The 21281-nt window shown below is 37.0% G+C and overlaps 1 protein-coding gene across 2 annotated transcripts in view; it reads right to left on the reverse strand.

Annotated features, from left to right (window-relative positions):
- Positions 1-21281, reverse strand: part of DROSHA (drosha ribonuclease III) — a 75075-nt gene that overhangs the window by 8820 nt on the left and 44974 nt on the right. For both annotated transcript variants that reach the window (XM_074899550.1, XM_074899549.1), the window contains 12 exons: positions 20867-21005; positions 20136-20196; positions 18162-18221; positions 16099-16198; positions 13270-13372; positions 10701-10771; positions 9598-9642; positions 6487-6644; positions 5531-5636; positions 1711-1852; positions 668-750; positions 451-554 (listed from right to left, as the gene is read on the reverse strand). In XM_074899550.1, coding sequence (XP_074755651.1) covers positions 451-554; positions 668-750; positions 1711-1852; positions 5531-5636; positions 6487-6644; positions 9598-9642; positions 10701-10771; positions 13270-13372; positions 16099-16198; positions 18162-18221; positions 20136-20196; positions 20867-21005 — 1172 coding nt within the window. The remainder of the gene's footprint in view (positions 1-450; positions 555-667; positions 751-1710; positions 1853-5530; positions 5637-6486; positions 6645-9597; positions 9643-10700; positions 10772-13269; positions 13373-16098; positions 16199-18161; positions 18222-20135; positions 20197-20866; positions 21006-21281) is intronic.

Genomic DNA, 21281 nt, shown 5'->3' on the forward strand with positions numbered 1-21281 from the left:
CACAAGGCATTTATTATGTCTGCATAGTAATGTAGAGTATAGAGAAACTTCATACTATTACTGAAAACAGAACAGCAGTATCTTGACTTCATACCCAAACAGCCATTGTTCCATTACTTTCATTTAAAATACTGCCATTACTTACATTAAAAAGAATAAATATAGAAAGATGCCAATGAAGTACTCCATTTGAACATAAAAATTTTATTTTCCCTTGCAACTGTATGAGGTAAAATGCTTACTATTTCTTCCTTGTAATGGATTAGAACACCTAAAGCTTGGAAAACATTGGGTCAACATTTTCCATCGTCATCCAAAAAGAGACTGGAAGGCTTAGATAACTACAGTAAAAACAAACTACGGGAAAAATGGAGGGTGACTCATCACATCTTCCTCTATATAAAAGAAAAACTGGTAATTAGTTTGTATTCACAAGATGCCCATTCTTACTTGTAAAGAGGAATGTCTGGCTCTTTTCCTTCTGTCCTGAGAGTCAAGCAGCACTGTTGAAGCTGAGATTTAGGATCATTCCAATCTTGATTTAAAATAAACTCCTGTAAATAGTTCACAAAGATGATTTTATTATTGAGAGATTATGGTAAGACTCCCAAAGGAAATAATGTGTTAAAACATAGTACCAGGAAAGTAGGAACCTGACTGATCTTACCTTTAGCCGTGGAAAAAAGCATACATTCATGAAAGTGTGAACATATTCCAAATCTTTATCAATGTACAGGGCAGCAATAAAGGCTGGAGAAAAGAAAAAGGTACTGTCACTCAACCAAGAAGAATGTTAATGGCTTGCACTTTTAGAAACAAGTATCTCTGAGTACTCTAAAGCCATATTCAATTATGTTTCACAGCAGTGATCTGATGAGGGTATTATCCTGCATGCACAGGAAAAAATAAAGTTGACCGAGAGATTAAGTGATTTACCCAAATCCACTCAGTCGTTTAAAGAGCTAGAAAGTACACTCAGCTCCTAATCTCACATTTTAACCAGGAGACCATGGATACTTACAAATAAATCACTACTGGGTACCATAAAAAATTTTAGATATAAATCGCTCCTGTTTGTGTGCTATTTCCATTTGCTTAGAGGATTTGGCAAAAGCCAAGGGGTCTGAATGGCTCACAAAATATATCAATATATACAAGATTACCTTTCTTTGCAGATTATTTATCACTGTTTCCACTTTCTTTGGAAAGAAAGTAGCACAAACTTCCATAAATGGACCAAAAATAATTTAATTTCCATGTAGCTTTCCCTCTTGTCGAATGACCATTTTGAAACATCCTAAACTGCAGTCAAATGAACCACAGAAATAAGCATCTGCTGAAGGAACTACTTTATCTTCCAACAGTGATAAGAACACATTAGGGAAACATTGAAACTGCTGTTAAACAGCTCAACTTGGATTACCAGCTTTACCTCACTAGACATGCTTTTGACCTGGTCATCATGACCCCTCAATTTCTAAGCCTACAACTTTGTATCTTCAATTATGCCCCCTTCACGCTTTCATACAGACTTCAAAAATCTAGGCTAGTGTTCAAAACTGGCTTTCAGAGGTATAGGCTTAACTCATTTGAAAACCTGAACATAGATTTTTAATAGTGATTTGGGGGATTTCTAATGGATTTCTTAAATAAATCCTGAGGAAAAAGAAGTTGCATAAGTACTAAGCTGTTATAACCAAATTAACTCACATTCCAAGAGATCAGCCAAAGTCTTAGTTCGAAGAGCTACGGGTCTTTTCGTCTTGTCATTAGTGATGGCAAATTCTTGCATACCCAGCTCTTCTGCCACCTTGGCCTGAGTCCTGTTGTTCACCAAAGAACTTCTCAACAACTGCAATGGAAAGAAGTTCTGCTCAATGGCAACAATTAGCAACATCAAACTATGAGAGGTAGGGAGAGCTGGAGAGGAAAAGTTACTTTTATCCTTGTAGCCTTTCACTTCTCTCAGTTTGATGTTTTGTTTCAGCACACCTCACATGATTTACACAGACAGACACACACTTTCTACTGGTGACTTTTCCTTGTTTCAACTCTTCTCAGCAAATTTTATTTATTCTATGGACACATTACTTAGATAGTAAGATATGTCTTGCATTTAAAATGCTTGTTTGTGAGCTTCTTTGCAATCATATACCATCTCTTCAGCAGTCCTGTACTTTTTCAGCTAATCTGCATTTTTCTAGTTTAAGTAATACACAGCTGTGTACATTTTTTCACAAAAAGTACAAACATGCAATATTCTGGTGTTTATAGGACAGTCCCCAGTGTCCACCAAATAAGAAATAAATAGGCAGTAATTAAAACAAATGCACATTAAAGCAAGACAGTCTACTGGTTCAGAACAAGCAGATGAGGAAGCCGCTCCATTCATTTGGCCAGAAAAGAAAATGCATAGCTAGACGGCCTGCAAGTACTTTTTTGCTCTGCTGAAGGCAGTACAGCCAAGACAGTGCATCCCTGGCAAAGATCAGGCTCCAATATTTTCAATGGATGACTACGTCCAGGACACCTGGTTGTTCAGCAGAGTTCCCTGAAATGCTTAACCCTGTCTTTAGGCAGATTGTCTAGAACACAATGCTCTGCCAAAGATACAGTCCCATACAGCTTAAAGGAGTATTTTGGAAGTTTAGGGTTTCATACAGTTTTCTGAACCCCTGATTGAGGTGAGTTTTTTTCCTGTTTGATTGCTTTTTTGCTTTAAATTAAACAGCATTCATTTAAGAAGTTAGAGATAATATAGAGATGGAATGAAAGGGAAAGGATGTCTCTCTTCTCCACTGCTTATATATAATCTAGAGTTGAGAAACTGCATAAACATTTTTTTCTCTCTTTGTCTTCCATATCACATTTGCTCAGCTGATTAGATCCAAGTTATATGCTACCTGGCTCCAGCATGTCAACTGAGCTTATGAAAATCAAGATTTATTTGCTGCACTTGATACTTCATCTCTGACAACAGATAAACAAAGAACAGTATGTTCATAATTTGTTTGGCAATGATGTATGAAGCAGATACAACTTGATCTTCATAAACTAGGCAGACTGCAGATAGCATTATTACTTGCCTCCCTAACCTCTGCTTACACTGATCTTCTACTTGTTCCTTTCCAAAATGCTTCCCTTTTATGTCCTTAAGATAAATAAACAATACCTTCTCCAGCAAAATCCCCTAAGTACAATATGCAATATGCAACCTATGAGATAGAAGTGCACTATCACATGACAAAAATCTGTTTCTTATAACCGGAGAAGAAGGATGTCTATTGCCATGGTGCCATGGTATTTGCAGGATATTTATTTTGATGGGACCCATAATCATAGCAGTAGTAATCATAAAACAAAGAGCAACATATACACTACACAGTGAATTAGAGATGGGGAAAAAAAAAAAAAAGCACTAGTTACACTTCTAGCACTGTAGTTATAAACTTGGTCTGTATTAGAATTTGCCTCCTCTGCAGGTGTGATCTACCAAGAAACTCAATTCTTCTTAATGATACAAGGAAGACAAGGTACCTGTGCCTTCCCAGCAACTTCTTCAGAGCTAGTCTCCACTCCAGCAACACACAGTCTGCATCACTGCAGATGCTGTAACATGTGATGGATGCTCTACAAACCAGATTTTTTTTTTTTCTTCCATCTTCACACAGCATACTACTAACTGTGACTGTCTCATAAGCCAGTACTGGAGAAGCTGTGTTTTCCAACAGTCAACAAAATTTCATCCTCTTTTTTGGCAGATCACTTGACTATCTCAAAATATGTAGACAAGACTAAGTTCTGCCTTCTTTTTCTTAAATATAGTTAATTTACAGACATCTCTCCACAAGTAATCACTACACACTGGGAAGCCACTGCATTGCCAGTCAAATGATATCTTCCCATCCTTGACCAAAATTGTCCTCAACACTATAGACACCATTCAGCTGATGTTCTGTTATTACTTTCAATGTATGTTCCCAGATAACAGGAGAGAGTGTTCAGTGTGTGCCATTTCTCTTCAGATTTCACATCATCAGTCTCCTTTCTCACAAGTCTCAGTTCATTTGTTCTCAAATTTAAAAACATTCTAAGACAATTTTCTTTTTCATTGCATGCACATCTCCAGAGTTGCAATTTTATTCTAGGCATTGCCTAGATTTCCTTCTCATATTAATGTGTTTTCAGCATTTATTCCACTCTATCTTTGTACTTGGATGGTGCAACTTGCTCTACCTGCCAACTCACTAATTAAATTAAGCAACATGGAGACATTCTGATCATTGTTCTGAGTATTTACACCCATTAATAGCAACACTTTATATCCTTCCTGCTGAATAGTTCTTGAAAGATTTATCTTACTATAACTACACTGATGCCTGACATTCTTAAAAGCCACCTATAAAGCAAAAAGACCCCACCACTCTTGGATTTCTGCCTTACATTTTTGTTTCTCTGAAGAATTAATATGACAAGGTTATTCCCCTTCTAGCTTTTACCTCAGAAGTTCAGCCTTCATCTACTTTATCTCCCGAATGGTGTAGAAGAATCTATACAATTGTAAATGAAACTTAAGAACTGGAGAAGAAAGATTAAAATTACTTTTAGTCAGAGCATATACTTTTTTTCTCAAAAAAAGCTTTAGCCCAAAAGACACAAGAAGCATATTCTTGAAAACACACTGCCTGCTAGAGACTTAGCATCACCATCCCTTTATTGATTTGACAAGCCGCTAAAAAACCTACAGTGCTACTTCCTAATTTTAACCAGAAGACTCGACTCATCTTCCTGATACATCTATTGCTTCTTAATTCTAGTCAAGACTTGAAAACCAAGAAAAATTTAGTAAGCCTATGAAAATTTCTTTCTCACAAACAAAGACACAGCTGTCTAGCTGCAGTACTAAATGAATCAATCAGGGAAAAACTTACATATGCTACCACCCTATGTTTAAAGTACCGTAAATTGCTGAAAGATCCACAAACTGGGTTGTTCAGAGCCCACGTAAGAGAGGCTGAAAGGCTACAATAATCAACAACAGATGACTATAACAATAGTAAAATTAAATTCAAAAGCTACCACAGGAGCTCCAGATTAAAGACAGGAAAACCAGACTAAAATAGATTGCAAAAACTTCTTACCAGGAAACATAGTCCTGCCTGATTGAAGGTTCAATAGACTAGAAGTCATGAATAAAAAAAGTCATGTGATGTGCCTATTTAAATAAATGGTTTAAGACACCCATCTTTAAACAAGAACTAGTCTTATCTCCCAATTTCATCACTGACATCCTTAAAATTATCAATCCATTTCACAGACGTAACAAAAATTATTGCACCGGGCTCATAAATCACCTCTTCCTATTCATTGCAGTGCTCATGACTTAAAATTAACAAAGCCTTATTAAGAGCAGTGGTTGCTGAGGCTTCTTTTATTAATCAAATCCAGAATAATTCACTAGCTATTCCCATAATTTCAGCCTCTGCCTCACTCTAGCTCTTTCAGAAAGCATGATTGATGGCAGTCTCACCGTTAAGTGCCCTTCATGATGATCGGGGAAATGTATGAATAAATACTCTGTGGCTACCAACTGCATTATGGAGTCACCCAGGAATTCCATCCTCTGGTTATGGCCTCTGAAAAATCAGACATCAATGCAGCAAAATCAATAACCACTCTTTGAGGAAAAAACAAAACCAGCATGCACAGACAAATTAAAATAAAGAGTGATCTGAAAGTGAGCATCACTCATTTCCAAACACATTTAAGACAATTTTCGAGTGTTAACCAGGTGAGATGAGAACACAGTTCATTACTGTTCTAACACCAACTTTCAGGGAGAAAACAAATCAGGGTAGCTACATATAAACACAATTATTAGATCACAGATCTGGGACTAATTGAAGGAGAAGAGCAGTTGACATCAAGTTTTTAATGGGATAAGGTCTCTACCTGCAACTTCTTGTGAGAAAGTCAACTAATGAATACAACAGCTTCAACAGAGAAAAACATATGTCCGTTCACAAAAAATAAAAGGATCAGGGTTTAAACTCATGCAAGATCCTACACTGGGTAACCACTGGTATGGCTCTATTGTTTGCTCTAAAACAGAGCCTGGCAGCTCTACACACCACAGAACACAAGGGCTGCATTTGGACCAAAGAGTATGATTTTACTTCTTTCCTCTGCACAAATGTGCCTCCAAGTATGTTTTGCTACTGACTCAGGAGTGATGTGCAAATATCAATAATGTAGAAAGTTCAGAAGAAATACCACGATAGCTCTCTGACTGCTTCTATAGCTTTTCACAACGTATCCACTACCGTCAGAGATGGCATACGGAGCCAGGCAGGCTTGTGAACATAGCTGGTCTAGTCTCTTCTGGAGACCAGATATGACATCTAGAGTTTATTTACAAATAAGGCAATCTGGGATACTACCAGAAGGACCAACGGAGCTACATGAGGATTCTTGCTGTGTACTCACAGAGTCAGATGGTTAAAGCCTACTGTCCTCAGAGTAAAAGCACGTGCTAGAAGCCGAACATGAGTAAAGATGACTCCAATTGCCTCCTCAAACTCTGTAAGCTTCTGAAGAACTGGAGAGGTCTCAATGAGTTGCCTGTCAGTATTGGACTCCTGCAGCTGTAAATAAAATGAAGTGCAATTAACATTGTTTCAGAACTTTTCAGAGAAGAACAAGCTTTCTGTAAACCAAGGACAAAGAATACAGTGAACAAGTCATTCCGTAGACAGCTGAACTGAGAAAACTGAGTTTCTTGTGGGTTTTTGTCTTGGATAACTACCACTCAAAGACGTGAGCTCTGATGCATGCTTTTTTAATAGTTGAGGCATTTATAACACATTGCTTATGAGGTCTTGTCTCTTAATTTGGATAGCATGGACTACTTAGTTTGACAGAACATGTACAATTGTACCTGTCTTGAGTTTTCTAGTATCAGATTGTTTGCACCTGAGAAACAGATTGAAAAATTATTAGAATAGGGCTGGCAGACTGACAGCATGTCAAGATGAGACAAACCCAAATCTATTTCTTCCACTTTCCATCAGTATCAAAAATCAAGAATAAATACTTAGTATATGAAATTCAAAAGGGCACAATAGCACACAACAATTAAAATTATCACTTTGGGTCAGTATTTTTTCTTATCAGTTTCTTATCTGATGTCCCTGATGTGGTGACACTGTTAAATGGCTTTCTGGAGCTGGGATATGACTTATGCATTTCCTCCAGCCACTCTGGGCATGTCTCTTATAGCAATGCCTTAGAGGATCAATCATCCAGATGAGGATGCCTAAAGGAAAAGTAAGAATAGCCACAGTTTTTTAAAGTGGCATTAAGATTTTTTTTGTTTGTTGACTGTCCCTTTTCTATTAATTAATTATATCCAATTTGTCTTTTTCCTTAAACACTACTGAGCTTTCATCTGAAATTTTCATTGAACTACATATTCCAGCACCAAAATCTCATACTTGGGTGATAATGGTCAGTTTGGAGTTCAGTTGCATGTGAAGCTGAGACTGCTTTTTCCCTCCTCATGCACAGTCCTTTATGTTTACCGATACAGAATTTAATCTGCTTTTTTACTCCACAGTTAGTCACTCTTGCATTCTTGCAACCAGACTGCAATTTTTCAGCCTGCTGTTGTTTCTGCTACCCTGAATAATTTGGTGGTGTCAAACAACTGCCACCTCACTGCTCATCCTTCTCCCTAAGCTGTTGATGTGAACAGCCTACACCTTAGCAAAGATCCCTAGGGAAACCTGCCAGGGATCTCAATCCCTTGTAAGTTGTGGTCATTTCACTCCTGTTCTCCATTTCTTATGTTTCAGCCATCAACTGGGGTTGATCTTTTTTTATTCCTTTCTTTTTTAAAACACATTTTTAAAAACCTTATTTGAGTGCCTCTCCAACATCCTCTTAGGAAACCCAGCAGACAGCATCATCTGCATCATCACATACTATTTTGCCTCCTCTAAAATCTCCTATTCATTTGTGAGGCAGGACTTGTCTTTACATGTTGACTCTTTAGAAAGAGACCACATTTATACAGGTGACCACTAATTATTTTTCCATCATTATTTCTACCAACTTGATTAGTGCCAAATAACAGGGTTACAGGCTTTCAGTTCTGTATATCTTAACCAGGTTCTTTTTTAATTGGCAACTCATTTGTCATATTGTTACAGTGACTTAATAATTTTTAAAATGCTACTTTTCAGGCTTGCTGTCTGTGCCCAAAGGCCAACCTGAGCAGCCTGTGTTTCCCCTACTGGCAAGTTGAGAGCTAGTATGGCTTCTGGGACATGGAAGAAAATACATTTTCATCACACAAGTTAAGGTTGTAGAAAGAAATTATAAGCTGCATACACTGACTGTCTCCAATCCCTATGCAGTGTTCAAGCCTTCCTTGTGAAGGCAGAGATAAAAAGGTTAAAATAAAGTAAGAGAAAAGTAAGAGTAAGAATTTTCTTGAGAGCTTGTGCCACCATGCAGGATAGCTGGTGCTGAATCTCAAAAGTTTATCTTCCCATTAAGACTCTTCTTCTATTTACACTCACAAGGAGTTGGTCGTAAAAACACTTCATGTGAACCGTTTTGTTGCTGAAGATTTTTGTCTATGTATCCATTGCAAAATACATTTAAATATATGAGACATTTCAGATGGAGGCCTCAAAGTGACCTTCTGCTGGAAGGCTGCATTCATAAAAAGTTTCAAAGAAGACAAACTGACTGCACAAAACATCAAACATTTGACTGGACAAAAGAAATCTCTCAGATGTTCATATGACCCTGAAAACCTTACTAACCAACTGGATAACAATTTGAATACAGCTATTCTTGCAGCACCCCTGCACACTTGGAAAATGCTACCATGTTTGCTGAGAAGACAAGGAACAACAGTGCAGAGAGGCTGTGACATGCTCTAGGTCTCTGTCAGAATTCAGGCAGGGAACAAGAACTGGAAAACTATTCTCCTAGCTCTCAGCTTTGTAAACTAACAAAATGTGAACTTGTATCCTTCAATACATGGAAAATAAATTAGCCTTCAGACACCCTCATAATTTCAGTGTTTACTTGGTATTAAAGCTACTGGAATCACCAGAACAACCATACTATCATTGCACACACACCCCCTCAGCCAAAAAACCCCCAAACACTAGAATACACTTTTATTCCATTCAACTATTGTGCCATCCTACTATTAAGGTTTCAGTCTTAATTTCAGGTTAACAAAATATGTACATAGATTGGTTTTGTACCCTTTTTCCACCAACTTTGAGAAGATGAACAAGAAGCCACCAAAATGTTACCTCTCACTAGATTTATCATTTAAGCACAGTTATATATCAAACATGAGACAAGGAAAGGTGAATGATTAAATCTCACCGAGGCAGAGACTCATCATTTATAAAAAAAGCCACCCCAAAACCATACACAAAGGCAAATATATACACTCCTTTGGCTAGTCTTTAGCACCATTTCTGAGATGTCATTACAATGGAAACCTATAGAAAAGCACCCCTGAAAATAAAACAGAGCTATGAAATTTATTACAGAAAGGGATACACTTACTTGGAGTGGGTGTAGTGGATAATTAAGCCATACATCCCGCAGGTCCTGCAAACATTGAGAGATGCCTTTAATGCTCAAGGGAGTCATTTAACAAATTCCACAGTACTAAATAAAATGTCATTACTTGAAATACTGAACTATTTCAGATGCTGACTCTGCTTATTGCAAATTCAATAGTGCTGGCAAACTAATTTTTAAAATCATGTATTTGCTGTTCAAACTGCCTGTAGTTTTCCCAATTAGCTAGTGTCAAAGAGGTGGAAAAATCCTTGAACCAAATAAAAAGTGGTTAAAGGAAGAAAAAGATTTGTTTAACCCTCAGGACTAAATTTATTTGCAAGTGCTCCTCAGTAGCAAGTTTGACTTCACCAAAGGCAAGGACTAAAAAAGAAAAAAAAAAAAAAAAAATCTTATTTTTTTCTGTTTCATATAGGCTTCCTTCACTACAGACACTGAGTAATAATAGGTTTCAAAATACCTTTATTTTTAATAAGCTTTGTCATTTCACAGACTCAAAGACTCTGAAGAAGGAAAATACCATATAATTCATCACCTCACCACAGCCACATGGATTGTCCCAGCAGTGCGTACTGGTTACTTTCCTTAGTCGTTATATGGGATAAGTTCCAACTAACAGTGGTCTAAGATACAGTATGCAAGAATGGATCAGACTAATTATGCAACTGTGTAAATGCTGGATGAAATCCCCTGTATTTTTTTCAAACATATGTTTAAAACTTTTAGTGGGTGGGATGATTTAACTGATGAAACAGGAACAGTCACTTGACATGTGCATCATTTCCCTAAAGCACACCGCTTGGATGAGCAGCACTTTGAATGGAAGTCTGCAGGTTTCCCGCACCACTTACCCTTCCCTACCTAAGGCAACCAACAAACAGCACACCTGAGGAAACACTGTAATATTTTTGCCTGAACCAGTGCAGCTGCTGTCCTAAATACTCCATGCTACACTCAGTTTCCTGGAACTAAGTACAAAAGGTGTATTCCTGTTCATTTGTGATTCTCAAGTAAAACAATGGACAAGAAAGCATGTCTTCAGTTATTTCTAAAATGGAAATCAAATCATATAAATACATACATACCTTGTCATTGAAGAGTAAGCGTCCAAACAATTGCTTTGCTTCTTCTAGGCTCCCCTCTAGATAAACGGCTCCTGCATGAGGGGACCAATATGTCAAAGGTCAATAATGCATTAGTACTTAAAAAATTGCTAAGCACAAGAAAGTCAAAGATCTCTGCCTTCATCTCCAGTATATTTATTTTTTAAAAGCATGCTTTCTGTAGTAATACCTAAGTTTTTGAGAAATTTAAAGCATATTAAACACTAACATAAATCAGTGGTCATAAAACGCACAGAAAAGACCTGAAATAGTTGAATCAGTGGTAGAAAATGATATATCCAAAGACAAAAGTTTAAACAAATTAGGCTAGAAGCAAGCTATTTCTAAAAGTAGTTTCCAGTAATCAGCTAACTATACCATATATGTAGATAGTGAAAGCCATGAAATACATTTCAATAGCTAGCAAATAATTTTCACTTATTCTGTACTTTCAACATCATTATATTGTGCATATAAATGATGTGTCGGGACTATTCCAAACCTCAGCATCTCCCCAATATCACAATAATATATTGTCTGAACTGGAAACTGCACTTTTGCATCTCTGAATTTCTGGAGATTATGGTAGGTTTTTGTTTTGTTTTTTTTTTTAACTGCATATACAACCCTCACTAGCTCTCCACATGACCCTTAGTAACAAGCTCTGCAAAACTTGTGCTAGCATATTATATTTTTTGTGTGTATCATATACACTCTGTATCTGCACAGGCACTTTACAAATTCAGTATCAACACTTTGCTCTTTGATACTCTTTACAGGAGGGCTTCTGCAAACCTCAACCTAGCCCTTGTAAGCACGTCTGTATAAAAGCAAAGGGAATAAAAAGCTACATGAAGAACTCAGAGAAAGAGAGCTGATGTTCCCAAATACAGGGAGAACATGGTATGCCTTGCTGTGTCTTTACCTGCCTCTTTCCTTTTAATTCCTCACTAGATCAACTACTTTCTTGGGACTCTTTGGAGTACAGTTTGGGTGTTTATATGACTATCAGAGGCATATTATGAGAGCACAGAATATCAAACAGGTCCTAGGCAGCCTGCTTATACTTTTGGTTATTATTTTCATCACAGGAAAGAAGCACCACTTTTACAAAGGTTCTCAAGTAGGAGCTGCAAACACCACATATACTTTTACAGTCCCTTAACAAGCTCCCAGATTTTAGCCACGGCCCTGACAAAATTTTATTGCTCAATTAACTTCGTGAACAACTTTGTATTTGAAGTTAAAAAGCAAGCGTCTCTCTTAGCAAATCTCAATGCTTGTCAAATAGTCCTCCTCATTACATCTTAGACAAGCTGAAGCATATGAACAAAGCCACAGATACATATCTAGTGTTCCTTTTCTGTTTTTGTTGTTTTTTTTTTTATTATTATTTTTAAATTAAAGATCAAAGCACGCATGGAAAGCAAAATAGAGTTAAAAAGAAAACTTATTTCTTGATAAGATGAAATGCAATTTGGCTGGAGGCAGAATGCACAGAACTGTTGACATCTAAGTCAACAACAATCTATTTTTCAAAGCTGGACAAAATGCTTTAGGAGCTTGTGTAGTATGTAAAGACCTGGATCACAGCTAAACCATTCCCATAGCTAGTATCATGTACAGTACATTTGGATGAATATGAAGCCAAATCAGTGAGATTTAGCTTGTTCTGTGTATTCAAACAAGTAAAGTTTTATAAAAATATGCTATTTAAAATAGAACTTGTGTGGATATAACGGATCAGATTTCTGCCTTACTGCTTGATTATCTGGTAACTGTGGTTAGGCAGTCCTGATTTCTTCTCCAACACATATTTATCAACTAGCACAGCCAGTCACTAATCAGCATCTTGGTGCCATAAGCAAATTTGACACAACTCCCCCTCATCCTCAGATAGAGGATTCTGGGAGCTTTATTGCACCAGCAATAGCATATTGCCATGATTTTTATTTGAAAGGAAAATGCAAAGATCTAAAAATATTTACGTGGCAAATGTCACGTTTAATTCACAGGAGAAGTTAGCAGAGCACAGAGGAAGTGGATTGATGACTTGGTTGGGCATGCCTGGTGCATTCAGAAAGCAAGCTGCAGAGTTTAAAATTCAGGGCAGAAGTGCAACTCCGCATTCTGCAGGTCTGTGCAAGTAGTACTGGAATCAGCAAACCTGCACTTTTCCTGCCAGGCCATGGTGACTGAACTACTCCCCTTAGATGACTGCAGGTGGCAGGCCATAGTGGCACATGAGAGGTGGAGTTCTGTGTTGACAGACAGAAGTACTGTGCCACAACAGTGTGAAATGGGTGAATCTTCAGTGTGTGGGAGGCAGGATATGAAAGATGAGATTTTACCTGTAATACTGCACCCTCATATTATACACATGGTGTACGTGCAGGAGATGGGAAGAGATGAAGAAGGTTTAAGAAGCTTTACTATCACCTACCCTTACTAACACTACTCAGCACAGACCCATGTCTCCTCCATCACAGTCAATATGGCATGTAGACATATTAAAACATAACCATCTGCACACACAAATACACATCTTTACCTATTAGGGCTTCAAAGCAGTTTGCCATAGCATGACGGAGATCTGATTCCCTGCAAAGGTCTGGACCATGAGCATAAAGCATAAATCGATCTAGTTCCAGCTTCTGCAGAAGATGTGGAAAGAGTTAAAACCACGGCTTTAGAAGTACAAGAGGATCAGTTCTAGTCACTAGAGTTCAATTGCACTATTATGCAGCAACTGGGTTTGAGGGAACTTTAAAGCTTTTCTCCATAGTTTCAGTTCAGACATAGGCTAAAATTAGAAGACTTTGTATTGTTTACCAGTGGCAAGCAACTGGAGTGTGATACCATGGGAAAGATACGAATTATCAAATGAAACTGTTAACGGAAGACAGATCAAAACACGTTACTAGTGAGATTTAGAAATGAGTTCAAGAGGAGGGCTGAAGGTGTGAGAGAAAAATAGCTTGATATCAGCTGGATGGTGCAATGTGTTGTGTTTCTTGCTGGTAGTTTGCCCTTGTGTGATTTGCCTTTAGAAATGCCAAAGGGACATTCAAAGGCGGGGAGGGGGAATTAACACTGAGGGAAAAGATTTTGCCTGCAAGAAGACGACAAAGTAGAACAGTGAGGAACAGCAACTCTGGTAGACAAAATCCACTGAACATCTGGCTTTTTCCTCTAAGAGTATCAACAGGTGGCAGCAACAAAAGCCTTTGGGCACTGCAAGCAGAAGACTAATACTTAATCGACAGTGCCACCTAGCTTTCTTCTTTCTTTCAAATGTGCATCATTAACATTCACCTGTTGCCTAAACTGCAGTTCTGCTTGCCAGTCAGAATCTCAGGTAGTGAGTCAGATATCTTATATAATATGTGATAATTCTGCTATCGAAATACTGGCAAGACCAACAAGATTCTCTTTACATATTCATCTTTTTTGACACAAAACCATTACTGAGATTTTTAAAGAAGAGCTTTATGTATCTTGCAAAGTTTGTATGAGAACAGGTTCTTCCCAACTGGGTGTAAGTTTCTACTGAGTAATTTCTTATTCACTTTCAACTTCATCCTCCTGGAGTATATTTAAGAGCTAAAAGTGAAGACTAAGTGTTTGAGGCACGTGGTTTAGACACATTTCAATTCAAAAAGAAGAGTCTTCCATTTTCAATGAATGAGAGCCTATTCACTGCTCCGGAACACAGGGAATTACCCCTTACGATGTTCCATAGCACTTTATAAAGTGTAGGGAATGCTTGTTAGAGTTAACATAAAAGTCAAACATTAATTATTTTATATTGAATTTAAACTTCTTACAGATTATTGTCATTTGTTCATTTTAACAGGTGGTGTTTGCGTGTTGGTGGGTCTCCCCTGCTTCCAATGGATTATCTCAATTTTTTGAGCTTTCATTTAGCTGGTTTTGCATGTGTTTTGCTTCTCATTTTTTGATCAGAACATATTTCAGACTATTTTTTAAATTTATGCTACCATGTCCCTTAGGAACTACAGAAATTTATTATTTGATCCTCAGTAAAGCAGCGTTCCACAGGTACAAATGAAATTGAGGAGCTGAGAGATATACTGAGTAAGTAAACTGAATGCAACATGACACTGCAGGGGATAATTAAAGGGGATGAAACCAGGAACATCATATAAGATATATGAGAGGAAAAAAGGGTAAGGTGGGAAATCAGGAATGTACAGATACCTAATATTTACAATTGCATCTAAGATAAACACAGTTTTAAAATATTGCAATAAAAACTTTCAAAAATTGTACATGTAAAATGATAAAGGCTGTGAACAGACTTTAAGAATATATGAGCTTTCCCAATGTAGGTTTTAAAATAGTAATGTAAATTCAAATATCAGACAGTTCAATACCATATTTGTAAATAAAACCCTGATTTGAAACAATCAATTTATGTTTATCTAAATCATTAAAGAAAGCTTTAGAGAAAAATGCTTGTGTTCACTCCCCACCCTATGCCTCTCCTGAGAACTGAGCAAAAAGATGACGTTAGAAATAACGCAGTTTTGCCAAAATCCCAAGATTGATATGCTTGCTTAAATTACTGTATGAATATGAACAGACAAAATTAAAAGAGCACTTGAAAACCATCAGCAGTGCACGGTGGACATGTGTGCACGCACGCGTGAATGCGTTTAATACATTACGTCAGCAAATCTCAGGCTGTTTTTTAAAAACCCACTAACAAAATAAAGTATGAATATCATATTATAATTCAATATCATATTCCCGCCCCCTAGTATCATGTAGAAATGTAAAAAAAAAATAATCTATGCCATTCACAGAATTAAATAACGTAAAATTTAGAGACATCTCTATTTTTCCGGTGAGATAATACAACTTTTCACCAAAAGCCCTTTCGACATATTTCTCTTCCACAGTTCATGGTGAATCTGAAAATGACTTCATAGGTTATGGAGCAGACAAAATTATTTCCCACACAGACACTTTCTCTACCACCTGCTGCCATATTCTCCCTACATATTCTATCAGGAAGTCCTTTTATAAGCATCTAATTTATTTTTCTTCACTAAATTTTTACTATCAGCTTCATTACATCTGCAATTTAAAGGTAAATATAGACACTCCTTCCACATAAGCATCCTAAAGACTGCAAAAATTACTTCTTTTAAAAACATGCTATGGAGAGAACACTAAATCCTATTTAATCTTTAAAATCTACTTTCAAACTGAAGAGTTACTGTACCCCAAATCTTGTACATAAAACACAGTAAAGACACTGATGTTCAAAGCAGACAGATCCCTCAAGAAGCAATCCATGCACTGATAGTATGCTAGCTATGGGTGTCAAATACAAAGACATATAAAACTGTACCTTAGCCAACATGGCCAGGTGTTGGTTCTGTACAATGGCAGTGCGGTATGTAGCTAAACCGCCTTCCTCCAGAGTAGGAAACAGGTAGTACAAGTGGACACTAGCAAAACAAAAATCAAATCAGATGCTGTCAGTGTTTGGTTAAAGATGAACCATTAGGGAACCGTGCCTTTCCCTCAGATCCTGGGGGTAACACAGGTCCCTCCCAAGGTGGCCACTCAGCTTGAAGTAAGGTAAAGAAACAAACATTGAAAAAATGCTCACTAATATTTGACTGGTCCACACTGGCAGCAGGGGAATAAGAGTGCTTTTTCTCTACTGGGCAGCACATAATCTCTAAATCCCTGCAAAAACATGCAGTTCCCTCATCTGAAGATTTCTATCCACCAGCAGCAGTGGGTTCAGCAAGGTTGACACCTAGAGGACACTGAGAAATAAAGCACAAGGGAACTGTCAGCCTTGAGAAACTCCAGGCTGCAGGTATGCAGTGCTTTTAGATACCACTAATTCAGGCTGGACCATCATTCAGGATACTTGTTTTACAAGTTTCTTACAGTACTTTAACAGATGCTAATGGGGCCAAAGACCAGAAGTCAACAACCTGTATTTATCAAATGTGTGAAGTCATTAATACCACAGAAATAATAAAAAAAATAATAAAAAAAAAATCAGTAAAAATCACAGGCTTTCAACTGCCTTTAATGATATTTGTCATCACGCAAGTAAGATCCCTCATTAAACAGAAACAAACCAAAAAAAATTAGTTCAGTGGTCCAACCAAGATGTGAGCAATGGATAAAGGATTCTGAATATCTTCATATATGACTATCTAATCCATGTCAGAAAAAGTTTAATACAGAGGGTTTTCAACATTCCACAAATAAGGCAGTGGATGGCACTAATTATTAAAATATATTATTAACCCAGTACCCAGGGAGAAAAGTGCAGATGGATGAAAGATTATTTAAGGACAAAAATTGCTATAAAACTTAAGAGGCAATCTAATCAAGCATCATAATTCACAAAAGCAGAGACCTGAAGTCAAGAGAGTTAGAAAAAAAAATTCGGACTTAAATAGGTGCTTACATGCTCTATTGAACAGAAATGTAATTCAGTTTTTTTTCCTCAATCGAGACAAAAGTTAGCTCTGAAAGTCAACTGATGGTTGATGAACGATGACAATGAAAAATGCAAGACATTTTAATCAGCAAGTCTTCCATCTTATCAGCCCGTATTGTTGTATAAGAGAAAAGGCCATGGGTTTTAAGGGCAGTGGAGACCTTTATAGACTAATAGCTTTTAATACTGAGTAGCTAATGGCTAGTAGAGGCTAGCAGAGACTGGAGATAAAAGGGCAGTTTTGTTATTCATATAACAAGCTTGCTCGAAGAGAAGCTTTACAGTAAACAAGACTACTCCCCTATTAAAAACAAAGCAAAACAGATGCAAATGGATTATAATATTTTATGCAAACTACCTGCCTCTAATACTCAGGTAAGAGGCCAATGGATGTAGCTGATAACACCCCTGTATTGTTCACTGAGTTCAGAATACTCCGACCAAAACTGAAACAATTTTTAATGAACCATGTGTTTTTCTTACTACTTCTAAATTAATTACATTTGTGCTCAACCATTTTATTTACAAACAGAGATAACAGAACCTACAGCCCCAAAAACTGGAAATATAAGAACTGTAACCATATTACCAGTAAATGCTTTTCACTTACAACTAGTGAAAAAGAACCCATGTAAACAAAATGGCATGCTAAGGATATTTTTCCTTTAAAAAAAGGGTAGAATGTTGGACTTGTCTATAGGTGAATAATCTCTAACCCAAATCAACTTAAAATGTACTCCATGAAACAAAAACTCTAGCTTTTCCACTTTGTAATCTTCCTTGTATCATCTGCACTAAAGGAATTTTCAAGAAAGCTGTGTTCAGATGTGCAGGACTGCAAACATGCACAGTCATAAAGTACACACTGCAAAGCTTAATACGCCAAACAGTATGACAATAACATACAAAGGTGAGGACTGCTGAAGAACCCTCCATTTATTTACCTTGTTAAGAATTCCACCACCGCATCTCCCAGAAATTCTAAACGCTCGTTGTGGTTAATCCTGAAAAAGGAATTTTAAGATTTACAACCAGCTAAGAAACACATGCTGGTTATTTACACAATACAATTAAAATAGAACAGATCAGAGCTGATTGCTAATCAGCCATGATAGACATTCTTGCAGCCTCCCCAACCCTCTCTGGGTTACAATTCTTTCCAAAACAGAATAACAACTACATGAATCTTGAAACTCAGGACTGACACCACCACCTTTGAAATTTTCATACGTTCAGTTCTGAGCTACTGTCAGAGCTTAACAAATAGAGAAAGGAAACAGTACCATTGATTGGCACTGAGGTCGGGCTTCTTTGTCCATCAGAGGGCACCAGGTGACTGAAATACACAATCTGTCTTCAGTCTTGTGCATGTAACTAGAGAAGTGTATGTATTTAACATCCAACACCTGCAGGGTGTGATGACTGCCACAGATGCATTGGTACAGCAGAGCTACAAGGGAGTAAGTACTTTTATTTTTCACAGCACCTTTAAATGCCCTGTTTTCTGTAACTTCCTTTAAGCTTAGAAGAAAAAATGGCTGTGCAAGAAGGTGCATTCAAAGATGCCATTAAGCTAGAAAGAAAACAGGAAATACAAGATTTTACTATCACTGCTTCTGGTTTTCCTTTTTTTTTTTCATAAGTTTTGTTTCCTTAAAGCTGTCTTATATAACAAAGGACTAATAGGACACAGCAACTGAAAAAGAATGTGAGTTTGTCTTTGAACACATACAAATTTCTGTTCTACGCATCAAAGTGTTATAGTAGCACCATTTTGACTTCACATGTGATTGTAACAGAATCAAGACCACTACCACAGGATTGGGGGTTTTTTAACCCTGAAGATCCTTCTCAAGTGTTTGACAGTTTTTATTGCAATTTGCACTCCTGCAACAATTATATAGTTAGTCTAATTTCTGAAATAGCAGGCCTTTGTTATGGGCTGAAAGAATTCAAATACCTCTGCTGTGTAAAATAATAAGGTGTGAGCAAAACTACAACTTCTCTGTGTAGCAAGATAGCAGAAAACACAGATCTCTCAGAAGTGGGATTTTATATTTGTGTGTTATTTTGTGAGAATTAATGCAATTTAGCCCTATCTCACATTATCTTAACAGGGCTGAAATAAGCTTGAGTCTGACTCTCAAAGGGCATGGTCTAGCTGAAACAGCATTTGGGGAACACTGCAACAGTAATTTATCCAGAATTCAATTCCTCCCTTTCCTGAGCTTTGTCCAAAATGACAAATCCTAAAAGGCCTAGTCATAGCACTAGTTAACTAAAATACACTCTGCCTTCATGCATTTAGGAATTTTTACATGCAACTGTTTCTTGCATTAGCCCTATGAGCTTTATTCAGTCTGGCTAAATATGGTGTCTGTGGCTATAAACCACACCTTAAAAGTTACTTATTTGCACAGAATTCTTAGTGGTCATTTAAGGATTATTACATTACAGCTTGAATGGTTTTTGCATGTGTCCTTAAATTGGACCAGTAAATCAGTGAAACCTATGTTCAGTATCACACTCATGTTAACAAGGTGCCATGCCAGGAACGAACAACTGTGAGGAAATGTGATGGAGAATTCAATTTATATCGGTGATAACAATAACAACAAATCTTATGTTTTGTTCTTCAGAAAGCAAAAAGGTAGCCTTTTAGTCCTCACTTCAAGGGTAAACTACAGTGATATAATTATCTGTTAAAACCTTCCTGAGGAGTTTTCTGCAGGCATGACCAAACATTTACTATGTCACTGCTAATGGCGGTTCAGCACATCATCATAATATAAAAGCCAATGGAAAATGACTTTTCATTTCAACTATTTGCCAAAGCTGTTGCTGACAGTAAGTTGGTTGTTTCTATTAATAATCTCCCCCTCTGCCACAGCTTTCCTACTTGCAAACAAAAGCATTACCTGGAAGGAGCTGGATCATCCTGTCCCAAACGGGACATAATATTTATCAGGGTGTTTATCCCTAGAAATATAAACAATGCACTATTAAAAAAACAACCACTAATTCAATTTGAATAGGCTTAGAAAATAACTGCTCAAAACGTTACTTTGTAATTGCTGCACAAGATCATCCTGTTTCTTATAGGGTTTACTCTAAGCAAGCATAATCCTTGCAGATGCGCTCTGCCTGACTGCAGTTCTGTTACAATACTACTGTATTTCTGTATTCAGAGAGCCAGACAAAAATACCACCTTTGCATGAAAGAGACATGCCAAACATTACATAAACAATTTACTTCATTACAGCTGAATATACTTTTAAGCGACAAGGGATATTCTGCAGCAGACAGATCATGTACTTTCACATTAATAAGACATTTTTTACAAAATATCCTCCAGGTTGCTCATCATGTTGAGCAGCAAATTAAGAAAACAGTATTTGGCCAAAAATCAAAGAAAATACATCCTCCCATTTATTATCCTTGCTTTTTCTCAGCTCTTTACTTGTTGATTAACTTGCAAAACAGAGTCTTTTAGAAAGATCTCACTGGTGCCTGTGTATAAAAGCATTTAAATCCTCCACTGAAGGGATCTCTCAGAGGAACAATGGCCAACGAAATAATAATGGACAAAAGGATTTCTTACTGATTGTGTGAAGTGAGAAAAAAAATGGTAGTGGTGTAATAGCATACCTTTTTTTCTCATGTGCATATGATGAACTTTTCTATCTCCATACTTCGGTTGTCGAATCCCACAGTTGGATAAGGAATTTCTGGCATGATCTGGATTCATTCCAAAGTTTAAGTGATGGCTTGGATGAGTCATGGCAAGCTATAACGTAGCACATACAGGAAAAAAAAAAAGAAGTCTTAGATATATTTTTGCAAATGTAAGAAAAAAATACATATTTAGCTGGTAGATAATAATTGTTCTTTTTCAGTTTGAAGAAAAGCTACAAAGTGATGTTGTCAATCAGTAGTTTGGTTCCAGTAATTTAAATGTAGGATGTACTATTTCAGATGCCAGAAAGAAGCAACATTTATGCCCAATCATCAGTTCAACTAATTAATTTTCAAGAGGTTTTTTTCTTTAAAGAAAAATTAGTTT

The sequence above is a fragment of the Athene noctua genome, chromosome 2, assembly GCF_965140245.1.
Source record: "Athene noctua chromosome 2, bAthNoc1.hap1.1, whole genome shotgun sequence".
NCBI lineage: Eukaryota > Metazoa > Chordata > Aves > Strigiformes > Strigidae > Athene > Athene noctua.